A 17,935-nucleotide genomic window follows, 5' to 3' on the forward strand; every position below is an offset into this window, starting at 1 on the left:
TCATTGGTCCATTTTTTATAGACGGTATGTTGACTGGGCGGAAATACTTGGAACTTCTGCAAAATGAAATTGTCCCAGCCCTTCGTAATTTACCAATACCTTTCGATTCCATATGGTTTCAACACGATGGTTGTCCTGCACATAATTCTCGTATCGTCAGTGAATATCTCAGTGCGACTTTTCCTAATCGATTGATTAGTGGCCACGGAGATATTTTTTGGCCTGCAAGATCACCCGATCTTGCACCTTGTGATTTTTTAAAGTGGGAATATATCAAGTCCAAAATATATGAGAGATACAACGATGAGAACATCGTGCCTTGAACTCTGATCCATCAGACTTTTATAATTCTTTAGTGACAGTTTGGGTTATTGTTCTACTGCTAATGAAGGCTTATTTGAACATATTGTAAATACGTTTATTTACAATATTTATTATATTATATTATTTTTGTAGAATTTTCACTTATTTAAACATTTTTTAAAAGTTCTTTTAATTTTGAAGAATTTTTACTTTATTTTCGAAAGAACGACGATACTGTTTTGTCAATAGGATTTTTGTTTTAACTTTAAACACTTTTAATACTAGTAACAACTGACATAAATGTTTAGTGATTCAAAGCAAAGCGATCTTTGCATAATTTCAAATTATTTAAAAAAAAAGAAAACCACATGTGGGTTTTGAACTCTAATCGTCTGCAATGTTTGTGTCGCAATATCGAATTCTTACCACTAATCCACGAAGGATTTATAATTATTCCGTGACAAGAGTGTATGAAACTCCTCAAATCATAGTAGATAGTAGAAATTATTCTTGGTTAATAATTTAAAACTTTAGATTAAATATTCACTATTAATTAAATTATTTTATTCACATTTTTGTTTTATTGTGGTCAATCAGTTTTTACTTTATGCGAAATTAAAAAATGGAAATACGTCACACATTCGACGTTACTCATAATAATTATGACCGAGGTGATTTAGCTCGAAGCTAACGTCTAAAGGTGTGAGACTATCGATAGTGGTAATGTAATGTAATATAAATGATAGGTTTCTCCGATTATTTCTCACCTCTACGAGTTTCATCTCTTTTTATTTCACAAGGTAACTGTGTTTTCTATCTCTTACGTTGAAAAGCCGGGTGGTAAGTTGCTAGGTATGGGACTATTAGTAGTATAAAGCATATATTTTAAATAATTTTATTAAAAATATATATAATACAATTTTTGAAGTATAATATCTGTTGTGGATGTTCCTTTTCTCCTTTATAAAACGAGAACCAAAACTTCTATATTGGTTAATTATGAAAGGAGCCGATTAATTAATCTTTTTCGAAGCAAGTTAAAGTTCGATGTTGATGAAACATCGATATTGTCGACTGCCAGTTAAGTATTTTATTGTATTGAGCACAGTTGACTTTACAAACACTTTTATTACAACAAGTTATCTTTAAATAACTAAGTTTAAAAACTACTTTGTTATGTAAAACGAGTATGTACATTTGTAGAGAGAACGGTATGATTATATAATGAGGATTGCAGCGTGATTGTGTATGCGATAACAACTAAGGGGAGATATATTTTGCATACAGAGCGAATGCGATATGATTGTCTTAACTGAGGAAGACGAAATGAGTAAAGATAATTCTAATTATTGGGCAAATAATCAGCTTTTTGTACAGATTTTAAGTGAAGGAAGATTTTTTATGATCTTTCTATGGCATTATAGTTTTATAAATTCAAAAGCAATAGAACATTTTACCACCAGCTATTAAAAATCTTTTATTATGTAAATAATGTTTCTTAGAATATTATGAAGGGGTCTGATTTATGTGGTCATAAAAAAGTTAAAAAGACATTTACAGAAACTTGATTTTTTTTTTCGATAAAGTAAATATAGCACCGAGTCGTATTTAATAAAGAAATATGTTACCACCGTATTATGATATGTTACAGGGCTTTAACAATATCCCTAATATATTACTTACTGGATTTTGTCGACAGTACCTGCCTCGCAATGAAAACGCGGAGGTACTGATTTCCATCGCTTAGCCAAGGCCACCATAGCTCCGGCATCTAGAACTCCAAATCCAAATAAATGGTTAAATTCTAGTCCTACTCCATTCATGGTCCAGTGAAATCTTCCTTTGGCGTCGAAAAGAGAATTACGTTTGGATGTTAAAACAGTCAAGTGCTGAACATCTCTCCATGATAGTTTATTACTAAAACATAAAATCGATATATGAATATTAAATTGATAACCGAATTTTTCAATCACAATAAAAATTTTGCTTTTTTTATTTATAACTCACATAAAGCAAGTTACCCAGAATTCATTAGAGTATAATAGACCGGTGTTTCTATATCGATAGAGTAAGAATTAAACATTTAATTATAAAGTAGAGATAGCCATAAATTCACTCAAAAATAGAAAGTCACCAGGACCAGACGGAATAACCAACGAGCTTCTAAATCACGTAGGAGATAGTATAACCCTTGGGACGACAAAACCAATATTGCACTTCAAGATACCAGACGCATGAAGAAACAGCATAATGGTACCAATATTCAAGAAAGGAGATAAAGAAGACCCCAACAATTATAGAGGTATAAATCTACTAAACACTGCACTTAAGCTTACCACAAAAGTCCTAACCAACAAAATCAATAAACTAACAACTTTATCAAGATCCGGAAGATCCTGCGTAGACGCCGTATTTGTACTAAGACAAATCACAGAAAAGGCCATCGAGTACAATAAACCAGCATATCTATGTTTTATAGACCTGACAAAGGCTTTCGATCGCATCCAAATCGAAGACGTCCTACACCTACTATATAAAAGAAATATACTAATCAATATTATACAAACCATCGAAAACATCTACTTCCATAATCGAATACAGGAAAAGATAAATGGAAAACTAACACAGTGTATATCAGTACAAAGCGGAGTCAGACAGGGTGACTCGTTAAGCCCACTTCTCTTTAATATAATAATGGACGAATTAATACAAGCAGTATGTAAAGGTCATGGTTACAGAATAGAGAACAAAGAAATCCAAATATGTTATGCAGACGACGCCGCATTAATCGCCCAGACAAAAGACGAGAAAAAACCAAATGTATGACAACATCTAAATGCCCACTATGATGTAAAATTGAAATTGATGGGAAAATAATAAAGTAGGAAGCAAGGTTTAGATATCTGGGAATACGATCAACTGTACGATCTGTACGACAACAAAGCTTAAAAGCAAGTAAAGCCTCGGGATCTCTTAATGACACAATCTGAAAGAACAAACACCTAAGACAAGACACAAAAACAAGAATCTATAAAGCAGCAATTAGACTTATAAGACCTGACACATCTAAAACGAGACGACTACTAGAAACAACAGAGATGAAAAGACTCCGACGAATATTAGGGAAAAGTCTGTTAGGTAGGGAGAGAAGCGAAAACATAAGAAAGGCATGCAATATAGAAGACATAAATGGATGGGTGACAAAACGGAAACAGAAGTGGAACGAACAGAATGGCAGAGGATAGGATAGTACGAATAGTACGAGATAAGTCACCAAATGGACGAAGAAGTATTGGCAGACCAAGAAAAAGATGATGCGATAATTTAAACAATTTAGGAGGCTAATATTGAAGAAGAAACAGGCTTTAAAACCTACATACAAGAAGGAAGAAGAAGAAGAAGTATAATAAAAGATTTTTATATATACAAGTACTTCATACTACTACCTAGTTATGGAAAATTATTAGGTATTGATAAGTAAATTAATATGTAAATTCTTTTGGACAATTTAAAGTACATCTATAACGTATATTGCTGTAGTGAATACATAATGTCCTCCATCAACAAAATTTACTCCTACATATGCAATATATTAAAATTTCCTCTTTCCATAAAATTAAATTTCTCTCTACTTTCCATTCGTTGAGGATGGGACAAAAACTTACTTCGCTTCCAAAGCTAACGCGAACACACCTGCTGCCTCAGGAGCTGCGGCCGATGTTCCCGAATGGGTCGTTGTGCATTTTCCATATAAATCGGTAGTTGCCTGGAAAACAAATGAATAATGGATAAAGATATAGTCACATTGGGGTTACTCGCACAATAAAATAACAGGGTTGGCGTTTACAATTTCTTTTTGAAGGTTCAAAAAAATAAATTTTTTGTTTCATTTCAAAATATCGATAGGCTGTTTCAACTGCACAACTAAAAATTGAACATAAATTACTACATTTTTACAAAGTCTATTGAATAGACTAATACAATTTTTCATAATAATGTGGATAAAGTGACCAGTTTTTATTACTACCAAAAACAAAGAAATTACAAAAATATCCTACTAGAAATTAGTGAATGTCAACATTTGTCGGTGAATGGTGAAAGTGTGAACATAAGTTTTATATTTCTTTCAAACTTTCGGCGGTGACTGTCGACAAATACAAATAAATTACGGTCACTATCAAAGCAGGTTTGTGCCCTTGCCCAGCGTTAGTCTCTCGCCATTCTTTCCAAAAGTTTTTTAAGAGCATCGTACTCATTACATAAAAAATTGCTTAATACCCTTAGTACATAAATAACTTTTATAAAACCAATAAAAAAGCTTTCTTACCACTCCGGTATTTGGGTCCTTAGCTCCATTACTGAATGTTGAGGCCAAAGTAGAAGAGCAGCTTTCGTCATAATGAGCGTTTTGTCCATCATTAATTGCACTGTTAATACTAATCGTCCACATGCTAGCGGCATATCCATCACAGTTACAGTCATCATCTTCACCTCCATCACCACTTGCCCAAACGTAAATGTTACCCAATCCGTTTCGTCCCTAAAAAAAAAAAAAAAATAAAAACGGTACACTAAACACAAATTGTATAATTGTTTGTTTATTTTTGTACGAAGGCCATACATTTAGAGTTAGCTACGGAACTGTCTAAGCAATCATTTCTGTTGACCTTTAAAATATTTATTACGCGAAGAGGAACCATTTTCATAGCAGCTAGTTTGGAGTTAAAAGCGTTAAGAGAATTTTTATGTAGAGCAGCAGACTCCCGCGATAAGAGAATTCTTTTGATGGATTGTGGGAAAGTGGAGTAAGAACAGTTAAACATCATTTATATAGAGTTTTGGAAAACTCGTACTTAACGTTCGAGGAATTTTATTCGTTGCTTGTGCAGATTGAAGCTATAATAAATTCCCGAGCTATTCATCCTTTATTCTGCGATACAAATGATATCTCTCCATTAAACCCGAACATTTTCTTATCGGAAGACCACTTACTACCAATCGAGATCCAGATCTGCGTCATATTCCAGTTAATCGGCTCTTAAAATTTAAGCATCTTCAGCAGATTTCTCAACATATATGGATACGATAAAACAAAGAATATATCTCCGAACTACAAAAACGTACCAAATGGACTACTACAAAATGGTGAAGATTGCGGAAAGCGCATTAGTGCTGATGAAAGAGGACAATTTACCTCAATTAAGGTAAAAGTTAGGTCGCGCGATCGAACTTATACGAGGCAGTGATGGTGTAGCCAGAGTTTTCAAGATAAAGACAGACAATGGTATCATTACTCGTTCTTTTTCCAAGGTGTGTCTGTTGCCTATTTCGGATTAAGTGCATTTCAAACATTCGAACAGTTAGCGTTAGCAGTCAATTTTGTTGGCAGTGTTTGCCAAGGCAGGGTCCATGTTCACGTCATTATATATTTAATTATATATATATATATATATATATATATATATATATATATATATATATATATATATATATATATATATATATATATATATATATATATATATATATATATATATATTGAGATAACTTACATTTTTACATGAGATACATTTTTTTTTGATACGGCAACAGTGTCTATGCAGTAATGTCATATGTGAAGACTAAAACCAGTCCAAAAAAAGCCAGTCAAAAAACAAGTCGTAGGGCGAAAGCAAATTCACAATCAGAATTTGAAGACCACGTCGGCGAATAGCGAAACACAATAATTGTCAGCGGTCATTCGCCATACCGTCAAATATTTGTCATGTATTTATAGTGTTAATTCAAATAAAGTCCTTTTTTCATATTTTTTGCACTAGTTGACCGTGGACCTGTCAACAGAAGTATAACCTACGTTTTTTAGACTTACCTTACTACCTTAATCTAGTTTTCGATTTTATGCATGTAGGAATCTTACAAAACTCAACTAATTTTAGTAATATTTCTATTTCACTTTATCCTTGCCATCTGCTATTTGTTTAATTGTGATTTTGTAAAATAATTAGCAAGGAAGTTAACCCCCTTTGATGTCCGCTAATACACCCTGTAATAGTTTATGGGATAATTTATTAAAAAAATGATGAATTAATCTCATATGAAACCAACTAAGACTGTAGCTGTCTTCAAGACCACTCAGATAGCAAAAACCTAAGATCTACCCACATAATCCGGAGGCAACAACATCCTATATAGAAGCAAGCAACCCATCCATGCCATAAGTATCATTCCATTTTATTGTAAAGCTATAGGCAGGGTTTGCTTGTGCAAAATATCATTATTTTGTTTTATGTTAAATAAATATGATTATTAAATTCATTGCTTTATTTGTTTCAACTGAATTTTCATTGTTTAATTCATAGTTTAAGAGAAGACGGATTCACACTTGAGAGACTGAGCTAGGTGAAGCCTAGACGATAAGCTCCCATAGTTGATTGAGGTATTATTTTTTAATAGTACATCATTTCTCTTTGGTAGTCTTATCGTTACACATTTACTAAAATATAAATTTTCGCTACTTTCTAAAAAATTTAAAATTTAAGCAAAATTAGCGTTCACGTATATATTAATAACTCAGATTAAAGTTAAAATTAGAACTGTCATAACTTTGGTTCTCGTCCACCTAAATATTACACTACACAAAGATAAAAAGATAAAGGTATTTTTGATATGAGGCTGGACGGCCGTAACTCAGCGGCAAGATGCTAGCTTCATCCAGTATCGAGCACAGAGCCAGAGCGGACGAGTTCGAATCTCGGCATCAACAACGACATTTTAGTTTCTGAAAATGATACGCGCCGTTCACCGTGATTCGGAGTACACGTTATATATATATATATATATATATATATATAGTAAACTCTTAAATATTGGGGCAATTTTGCAGATTTCCCCAACATTTAAGAGTTTACTATTTAACTTATCTGCAAAGATTAAATTTCTTTTCTATATATATATATATATATATATATATATATATATATATATATATATATATATATATATATATATATATATATATATATATATATATTTATATTCCCTGGCGTCAGCTGAATAGACTAACGAACATATGACACATGTGACCACGTGAAATGTTAATGAGGAATTTCACTTCAATCCATTTGATTAAGCTTGAAGAATGGTCAACTGTGCAAATCGCCTAATTTTGTTCTACAAGTTAAGTTTTAAAATCCATTATTTTGCACGCCAATAAACGTATGATAATACAGTATTAATTTCAATGGTTTGCATTTTGACGTCAATTATAATATATGTTGACAAAATTAGTCCAATAAAAATTTCCTAGAACTATTTTTTGTAACAAATATTAGGATTAAGTAGTTAATGAATAAAGTACACGTTATTACAGGTCTAATATTTTATCTAGCTTAACATCGATATCCACTTTACTATCAGTTTATGATTAAACTACGGGTATAAACCATTTATTACCAATTTAATAACTGCATAACACACAAAGCCGCTTTTTAGCGAATTTCCATAAAATCTGCACATCAAACCTTTGATGTGCATGCCAAATTAATATTTGTTCTCTATTCTAATACGTGAATCATTATAGAATGGGGAACTAATATACCAAGTTAAAGTTTGCATGGTCGCTGATTCGAATCTATCTAGCAGGGGTATGAGATTTTTCTATTAAAAGAATGTCTTTAATCTGTTGGATCGGTACTATACTAGCTATAATATATATATATATATATATATATATATATATATATATATATATATATATATATATATATATATATATATATATATATATAAGTATATAAATATATAATAAATTGAGTTGTTTTAAAAATGCACTATGGCAGATATTTAAGATACGAGATACGACCCTAAACCACTCTTATTTTAAAATACCTGCCAGATGTCATCTGCCAATGTCAGATACCAATTTTTTAATCCATGGTAAACTTTTAAAAAGGTGTAAACATGAAATTTAAATCTATAATGTAATGTTTATAAAATAAAGTGCTTATTGAAAATGACAAATTGCCGAAACGTTTAAGCAATAGTTAAGTAGTTTTATATACATATATATATATATATATATATATATATATATATATATATATATATATATATATATATATATATATATGTATATATATAAATATATATATATATAATAAGAAAATTGCTAAGTTCTCAGGAAGAACCGCGTTGAGAATTTAAAACGACGTTTTGGCACCCGTTTTGGAGCCATTCGGGATCTCAGTCTGCCTACTCCTCTCACTCGTGACGTACCAGTATCTTGTTTTGTATAAAATATAAGAAGCATCAAACGGCGCTGAGGTCTCAATCTGCCTACTTGTTAGTGTCGAGTGACGACCGGTCTTACCCTGTGTAGCTGCTTTTATACTCTCAGTATGCGCGGTAACGGTATGCGCGGGAACGTTATACGCGGAAACGGTCTGAGCGGGATCGGTTGGGGCAGGGGGTTGCTGAAGCAGGAGTCGCCATGTTGTCGGCAGTCTTTTAGCTACATCACACGTGTTTAAGCTGTTGGGTAATTTTTCAATTTCGATGGCTTCACGAATAATCTTCGATTTTAAGAAGCGGATAGGAGCGATGGTTTTTGCTTTTTCGAAATCTATTTTGTGATCTATATTAATATGATGTTGTTTTCTGATGGGCTAGGGCTGAAATAGTATCGAAATGTTTTACATATATAGAATATTCGTAAATACGGTTGTGGATTCGTCGGTTTGTCCCATGTATGTACGTGGGCAATTGGAACAAGGTATCTCGTACACACCACGGTCTTAATTGGGGATTTGGTCTTTTACGGATCTGACAACAATGGTTAAATTTTGTCGTTACATTAACAAGATGTATCTAGGAATTGGGATGCCGCGAAATATTAATTATTTAGACGATGAATTGAAGCAGGAATTTTACGAAAGATGCAGGCGTTTCTTGATTACAGTTTTATGGAAGAAAAAAAAAAAGAAATAGTTTTGCAGAACCAATCACGGGCAAGATACACCTTCTAAATAAAAGTAGCATTAACAGTTGCCTAAGTCGCCAAAGTGATGGAGTTTAAATATCTAGGCATCACATTATCTAGCTAGGGAAAGTTCGAAAGAGAAGTGGAAGATCATGCGAATAGAGCAAACAGAGCCGTAGGTTGCCTGAATAAAACAATAAGGAGAAATGAAAATATCGAAAAAGAAATGAAAGGCAAAATTTACAAAACAGTCATCAGATGAGTAATGGAATACGCGGCAGCAACACGACCTGAGAAAAGGATGTTAAAAACAGTAGAGATGAAAACACTTGAACACTTGAAAAAATGGATAGTAAAACACTATGGAACATAGCTATAAGTACAGATATACGACGTAGATGAAAGGTGGAGAACAGCAAGCACTGGGTAAGAAATAGAAGAGTAAAGCGGCACGATGTTATAAGCAAAATGACAAAAAATAGAGTAGTAAAGACGGCAAGAGATGGTTCCCCAATGGGAAGACGATAAGTAAGAAGACCACGAAAACGATGGAACGACAGCTTACTGAAGGCACATTGAAAAACAGACATTAGACAAATGTCATGTCTACATAAAAAGAAGAGGAAGACGAAGAGTTACAATATACGTGTTTCATATAGACTGTTTCTTCCTTTTTAATTAGTATTAATAGTTCTGTGTGTCTTCCCACCTTTCTATGAATTTCTTTATTTGTTATGTGTTGTGTTCATGAAATTTTTAGTCACCAATCTATAGTCATTGTTTTACTATTATTTTATTTCTGCTTTATTTTATTACCTATTGTAATACTAACCATATTAAAAAGAATGTTATAGACATGCATTTTACCTTACCTCATTTACTCCTTTGACAATAGCCCTCATCGTTGAATTCCTAGGCCCGTCTACTGTCTTTCCATCATCAGTGGGTCCCCAAGAAGCACTGTATATGTCAATTAGATTGGGTTCATGTCCCATTGAATTTGCCTCTATTAAATCAGTCATATAAGGTTGGTCCAACATTCTTATTCCTGAAAATAATAATGTATACATTAACAAAAGTATAGTCTTGTGTTAATGTAATAAATTTGTACTTATTTAAACACATCATTATACATAGAGGCAATGAAAATGAAATTGTTATGTTGGTTTGCCATTCTTAGAGAATAAACTATGTTATCGTATAAACCAAATTCCTTTATAATTATCAACCTGTGTTACTGAAAAATGAAATACAGTGTGTCCGTAAAGTGTATAGAATAAATTCAATATTTCCTAAATGAAAAGCCTTTTTAAAGAAATCTAAAACGCGTCGATTTTTAAATTTAATGTTCTACTTCTTCTTAAACTGCCCTCTCCTCAATGAAGGTTGGCTACTACAATTTTAAACTCTTCTTTATCTTCAGCTCTTCTTATTAGCGGTTCAAAATTTAGCCCTGTCCATTGTCGGATGTTTCTGAGCCACGATAGTCTTTTCCTTCCTAGGCCTCTCTTTCCCTCGATTTTTCCTTTCACTATAAGTTGGGCATATTGGTACTTATTAGTTCTCAGTATGTGGCCTATGTATGATTTTTTCTAACTTTTACTGTGTTAAAAAGTTATCTTTCCCTGCCTATTCTATGCAGCACTTCTTCGTTTGAGGTATGCGATGTCCATGAAATTTTGAGTATTCTCCGGTAGATCCGCATTTCAAAGGCCTCCAATTTATTTACGGTTGATGTTTTAAGGGTCCACGTTTCAACTGCATATATAAGAGTCGACCAGATGTAGTCGAATTTCGAGTTTTATTCGAGAATCACAAAGCAGTTTTTTTATTTTTTCGAAAGATTTTCTGGCCTCTTCTATTCTCGATCTTATTTCTAGATCAAGATTTAGGCTGCTATCGATCCAACATCCCATGTACTTAAATCTATTGACCTGTTCTAAAATGTGCCCATTTATTGTGCAAGGTTGAGGTACGTTTTGGTTTTTTCGGATTGACATTACTTTGGTTTTTTTAATGTTTATTTTCATACCAAATTGCTCACAGGTCGAGTTGGTCTTGTCGATGAGTCGTTGTAGATCTAAGTCGGAATCCGCAATTAACACTGTATCATCGGCGTATCTGATACTGTTGATATTTACGCCATTCACATTGACTCCATCCTTGGAATCCTCCAATGCTTCTTTAAATAGAAACTCGGAGTAAAGATTAAACAGCAGAGGCGACAGAACACATCCCTGTCTAACTCTCCTACTAATTTCTACTTCTGCGGATGTGGAACCTTCGATCCTAACTCTGGCGTTTTGGTTCCAGTACAAGTTTTTTAAGAATTTGGTGTCTTTTCCATCTAAATCGACTTCTTGCAAACGTTCTAATAGTAGGTCGTGTCTTACTCTATCAAATGCTTTTTCGAAGTCTATAAAGCATATAAATATATCTTTCTGTTGGTCGTAGCATTTTTGGGCGCGCACTTTCTATAGATACGATTATGTACGATTTTTAGTAGGACTTTTACTGCATGACTCATAAGGCTTATCAGACGGAACTCATTGCAGTGTTGTGGGTTTGGCTTTTTTGGTAGTGGGATGAGTATTGACTCCAGCCAATCTTGGGGTATTTTACTTGTATCATAAATGCGATTGAATAAAAGGACAAATATTTCGATATTTTCTTCGCTGATTAATTTTAACGTTTCTGGGTATATTCCGTCTAGACCTGGGCTTTTATTTGCTTTAACATGATTAATTGCATTTATGATTTCAGATTTCAGAATTGTTGGCCCTTCGTTGTTATTTTCCAATCTTGGTTCTTCTCGTATATCGTGAAAAAGAATTTTAATATAGTTTTCCCATTCTTTCAGTTTATCTTCCGTTGATTCTAGCAGTTTGCCATCCGTGTTTAGCATGGTGTAAAAAGTCGTTCTCTTAGTAGTCGATGTAAACTCTTTTACCTTTTTATGTAAATTAAAAAAATCGTGCCTTTGTTGTAGTTCTTCTATTTCCACGCATTTTGTTTCCAGCCATTTCACTTTTGCTTCGGTTATTTTATTTCGAATTATTCTATTTAGTTCTATTCTAAATGTTCTACACTTTACAATAAAATTTTATTATACAAGGTGATACACATTACAGTGATGACGTCATCGGCTCCTTTTTTAAATGTAACACCCTGTATTTTGGGACATTTTTAGATCGATAAAAAAAAATGATTCCAAAAAAGTATAATACTGGGGGTCTAACGGATATAATTTGAAAGATATGCGCTTAGAAAATTAATTTTTATTGATTTATAATATTAATTATAAATAAATTATAATAAATAACTTGTAGCCCTTGTTGTATTTGATAGTAACCCAAACGTTTTACAAATTCTTGTAGAACCTTGTTTATGCTTTCTTGAGAAATATTGTTTATTACTTTACGAATTCTTGTTTTTAAGTCTGCAATATTTGCAGGTTTCGTTTTATTAACAACATTCTTTAAATAACCCCACATAAACTAATCCAAAGTATTGAGGTCTGGCGACCTCGCTGGCAATTCAATATGTCCACGTCTTTCAATCCACCTATTCAGAAAAAATTCGTTTAGGTACCTTCGAACATCTAAAGCATAATGCGGAGGCGCACCATCCTGTTGAAACCACAAACTTTTATCAAAACCTCCAATATTAATTGTACTGATTAACTAAAGTAGGTACGAGATACCCACTTAAAAACTGAAGGTATGCTGGCCCTTTTAAATTACCTTCGAAATAGTAGGGTTCAATGATTTTATTTCTTACAATACCAGTCCATACGTTTACCTTTTGCGGGTATTGTGTACGATGTTCCCGCATCCAGTTGGAGTTTTCTTTTGCCCAGTATCTACAATTCTGACGGTTGACCTCGCTATTTAATTTGAATGTAGCCTCATCAGAAAAAATATTATTTTGAACCAAGAGAGGGTTTAGGTGGCTGTTATCCATCATTATTTCGCAAAATTGTATTCTTTTATCTGGATCATCCTCATTTAATTCCTGTACAACTGTGCATTTTACTTACTTTACTTATTTTACGTACTTTGTGTACCTTTGTTTTGCAAACATCGAGATCACTGCTAACCTTACGAACAGAAGTGTGCGCATCTTCTTCAAAAGCAAGTAGAACATCTAATATTGTAACATAATTTACAGAGGGACGACCTGATTTGCGTGCATTTTCAACCGTATCAGTTTCTCTCGAAATTTCTTTTCAATTTTACTTACTGTTGACTGCGTGATGGGTATTTCTGGATATTTATCATTAAATAAATTACACACTTCCATCTGAGTTCGCGATTAGTCTCCATAACCAATCATCATGAGTATTTCAATTCTTTGCTTTACATTCAAATTTATTTCTACTTAAAATTAATTCTAAGCAATATTACAGAACATTCACGAATTAATACAATTATTGTACTACTTAATTGTTATTGAACGTTACTAAAAATCATTACAGTTTACCAAAAACTAGAAGTACCTAGGCTACTTATTTGCAATTGATAATAAATAATTGATTTTCTAAGCGCATATCTTTCAAATTATATCCATTAGACCCGAGTATTATACTTTTTTGAAATCAGCTCATTTTTATCGATCTAAAAATGTCCTAAAATACAGAGTGTTACATTTAAAAAAAGAGCTTAAGACGTCATCACTGTAATGTGTATCACCTTGTATAGAAATTTTATTGTAAAATGTAGAACATTAAATTTAAAAATCGACGTATTTTAGATTTTTTTAAAAAGGCTTTTCATTTAGGAAATATCGAATTTATTCCATACTTTACGGACACACTGTATACTCAGAGTATTAATTGAATAGCATTAATATCGTTGTCTTACACCATTCTGAATACTTCGAGTTTTATTGTTGCAGTTGGACCCCAGTGTATACTTATTATTATATTGTATTATTTGAACATAATAACCTGATAATCAATGACATAACGGAAACAGTCACAAAACTAAAGAGGGAATTTGAAAGCGGTGGCCTATGTTCAATTTATTGAGTAAGACGGCTAGGAGAGAAAGAGAAAGAATCTTTATATCGATATTTTTTTTCTTTTAGTAATAAAGAGAAGTTAATTATTCGTATTTTTAAACAGAAATTTTCAGTTTAAGTTTAAATTTCTTTAAAATAAATTTACTAATGTTTGTATTTTGAGAATGATTTCCGAAGTGGAAATTGACACGTCAATAAACGTACTTTAACCTTTAATTGTGGCTTATTCCCATTTAAATCGTAATTTCTTTAACTTTTGTCAACACCCTTATATTTTTTAGCCTCCAACAATAATTAAGTATTCGTTCTTGATTTATATATATTAATAGCAGTAAAAAAACGAGTAAAAATAAAAATAAAACTTGAAATGAGCAAAAAAACTGACCTAAATCCGAACAGCCGTCCCCAGGCTGTTATTTTATTAAAGTACATTTCGAAACATTTCATTTTATTCTGCCTCACATTTTACTTTAATGAATAAACTGCTCGTCGAAAGTTAAGGATATATCTAGTATTTAAATAAACTGAACACATGAAATACATAATGTGGTAAGTGCTAAAAAATCTCATTTTTATTTTATACCTTTAAAATGTCCCAAGTACCATAACCAACAACTTATATAATGCGCTAAGTCGCCGGGTTATTATTACGTACTTAAAAAATTCTCAACAGAGTGCGTGTTTGTCAATCGCCACAAAGTCGCCGGTAAAAAATGTGGTAAATGCCAATAAATATGACAGTTTCAGTACTGTTTTGATGTTGTATTAGTAAAGTTGTTATAGTTTATCTCGTTCTGTATAATCTTAAAATCATATAAGAATGAATGCTGGTGCTACCTCTAGAAAGGGCAATACGCAAAAGGAAATGCAGAAAAAAAGAAATGCTGGAGAACAGTACTATACAAAGAAAAATAATAAAAAAGTTCCTGCCAAGCAGCCTCTTAAAAATAAGATTAGTCGAAAATTGTTTTTATTTTTGATCAATAGTTATTCTGAAATTAAGGTTAGTGGAATATTGTTTTTATTTTTGGCAGTAGTTATTCTGAAATTTTATTTTAGATATTGTGCAAATGCAACTTCAAGTGTAAAGAGATACAGTATGAACAAAAATTAAAGCTTTTTCACGAATTTTATGGTTTGAATAATAATGTACGGCAAAATACGTATGCTATGAATTTTATTCATGTGTGTGCTATAAAGAGGAGAAGGCATGGAAATTATGAGAGAACAGAAGAGAGTAAGAGACAGGTTACGCTTTCCTTCACATTGCCCAACGGAGAAGGCAACATTTTACAGGTGTGTAGGAACACATTGTGCGCGGTGTTTGGAATAACTCCAAGACAATTTGAAACAGTAGCTAAGTTGAAAAAAAAAGGAGATTCAGTTTATAAGGAAAGGAGAGATAATAAACTGCAGTTTAGAAAGTTCATGCGGGAAGATGTTTAGAACGTTTCGAACATCAAGAAAAAGGTTAATGCAGTTAATGGTTTTACTATCAACTTGCATTAACCTTTTTCTTGTTGTTTGAAACATTCTAAACGTTTGGCATTCCTTTCCTCAGGTAGTTAAGCTTCCTCCGTGGATGTGTTAGTTGTTGCTCTGAAAACCTCAGAGTCTTCTAACATTATTGCCACAAATTGGTCGCATTGCGCCTGTAGTTATCCTTTCCCAAGTTAATATGCTCCTTTTCTAACTTGGCTGCATCGTACTGAAGATGACCAATAGTCAGAATGTTCCGATAAATTTCCGCGGTTAGTTACAATTAAACCTATAGCTAAGATTAATACTATTACAATAATTAATAGTAAACTCAACAGTCTTCTGGGTTGAACAGCGTCGGTTATCATTGCGCCGAGCTTTCGACATGCTGATGTCTTCTTCAGGTCTCCGAGGTCTCAGTCTCCTGAGCTTCCAGGCACTACTATATATATATATATATATATATATATATATATATATATATATATATATATATATATATATATATATATATATACACTGCCGAGCATCAAATTAGAGTCACCCCGTAATTTAAATTGATTTTAAAAATTATTCGAAAAAAATTGTTGTTTATGCTGTTTCGATGAGCTTTTAAGATAAAAAGGGCCTTTTACCCTAATTTCTAAAAATCATTATCAGGACAGTTTTTGTTTCTGTGGTTTTAACTCAATTGTATATTGTTTGTGTATTGTTTACACTGTCAGTGTATTGCAATGAGCATAAGTTTTGTTGAGATGGCTAGAATTGTGGTGGCGTTAGAAGATGGTCACGGTCAGCGCAAAACTGCTAGAAACGTTGGTATAAGTCTCTTAAGTGTGCAACGAGTATGGCAACCTTACCAAGCGACCGGTCTGCTTACTCAAAGACAGACAGGTCGAGGCAGAATTACAACAGCTAGAGATGACCGCTTTGTTGTTTTTAGTGCTTCGAAATCATCTGCAAGAAGTAAGAAATGAAAACGTTAGTAAATGAACAGTTATGAGTCGATTTTGTACTGCTGGTTTATCTTCTCGAATTAGAGTAACTGGACCGCCGCTTTCCCATGAACACGTGAATTGCCAGATTGAATTTTGCACGAGAATACTTGGCTTGGACAATACAGGATTGTAGTCGTGTATTGCTTTCCGATGAATTGAGATTCTGTATTACGGACTCGGAGAAACGTGTAAGAGTGTGGCGATGTCAAGACGATAGATATGCTCAAGGATGTATTGCCGAGCGACTTCTATTTGGTGGAGGGACAGTTATAGCATGAGGAGATATCTCGTTTGACACTCCCACGGAGTTAGTCTTTATCGACAATGGGACATTAACTGCGCATAGTTACCTGGCACAGGGTCTAGAAGCCCATGTTTTAGCGTTTATGTTAATTCTTGGAGACAACGCAATATTTATGCATGATAATCTGTGATCTAAAATCTGATGCAAATCCTCGTTCCGAGTCCAGCTCTGAATCTAAATTGAACTTCTTAGGTGTTCTAATTTGGTGTAGATACTCGAGTGAATAAAAATAAGGAGTACTTTAAGTACATGCTCATCAAACTAATTAATCTGTGTTCTTCAAATTTGCTGGCGTTGGATTTTTTGAAAAGACGAATGAGTCTTTTGGGAAGTGACTCATGAAGAGTCTCATTTATGTTGTTGAATAGCTTAGTAAGAGCTGTGATTTGGTGTGCCTCTAACAGCTTTAATGTTTTACCATGCATTTAATCGGATCCTGATGATTTCCCATCTTTAATTCTCTTAATGAGTATAGTTACTTCTTTATTTGTTATTTCTGGACCGTTAAGTCTATTTCAGTTGAATCTTACTGTATCTTCATATAATTCTTGCATTATTCTTTTCATCTTCTTAATTTCTCTTTAATTGTAGTCAACATCTGGCCTTCTATGTCTTCAACTATGCCTGTATTGCGTTGTTTTCTGGTGCTCTGTACCTCTTTATTATTTTTGCGCATATGGAAATCGTCATGTTTGCGTTTTAGTGTCTCAATATGCGTACATTTCTTCATATAGGAATGTAAAATAGAAAAGTCTTATTATTTTTGAATCATGTCATATCCCATTCCAAATTTAAATTAGCAAATGTAAAAATATCTTTTTGCCTCCAAACATAACTTCTCTGTACCAGCCT

The 17,935-nt window shown here is 32.9% G+C and overlaps 1 protein-coding gene across 1 annotated transcript in view; it reads right to left on the reverse strand.

Annotated features, from left to right (window-relative positions):
* Nucleotides 1-17,935, reverse strand: part of amon (prohormone processing protease amontillado) — a 210,908-nt gene that overhangs the window by 46,855 nt on the left and 146,118 nt on the right. Inside the window, exons 7-10 of the mRNA XM_072523666.1 lie at nucleotides 10,153-10,328; nucleotides 4,631-4,843; nucleotides 3,969-4,069; nucleotides 1,987-2,220 (exon numbers count right to left, since the gene is read on the reverse strand). Coding sequence (XP_072379767.1) covers nucleotides 1,987-2,220; nucleotides 3,969-4,069; nucleotides 4,631-4,843; nucleotides 10,153-10,328 — 724 coding nt within the window. The remainder of the gene's footprint in view (nucleotides 1-1,986; nucleotides 2,221-3,968; nucleotides 4,070-4,630; nucleotides 4,844-10,152; nucleotides 10,329-17,935) is intronic.

The sequence above is a fragment of the Diabrotica undecimpunctata genome, chromosome 2, assembly GCF_040954645.1.
Source record: "Diabrotica undecimpunctata isolate CICGRU chromosome 2, icDiaUnde3, whole genome shotgun sequence".
Taxonomy (NCBI): Eukaryota; Metazoa; Arthropoda; class Insecta; order Coleoptera; family Chrysomelidae; genus Diabrotica; species Diabrotica undecimpunctata.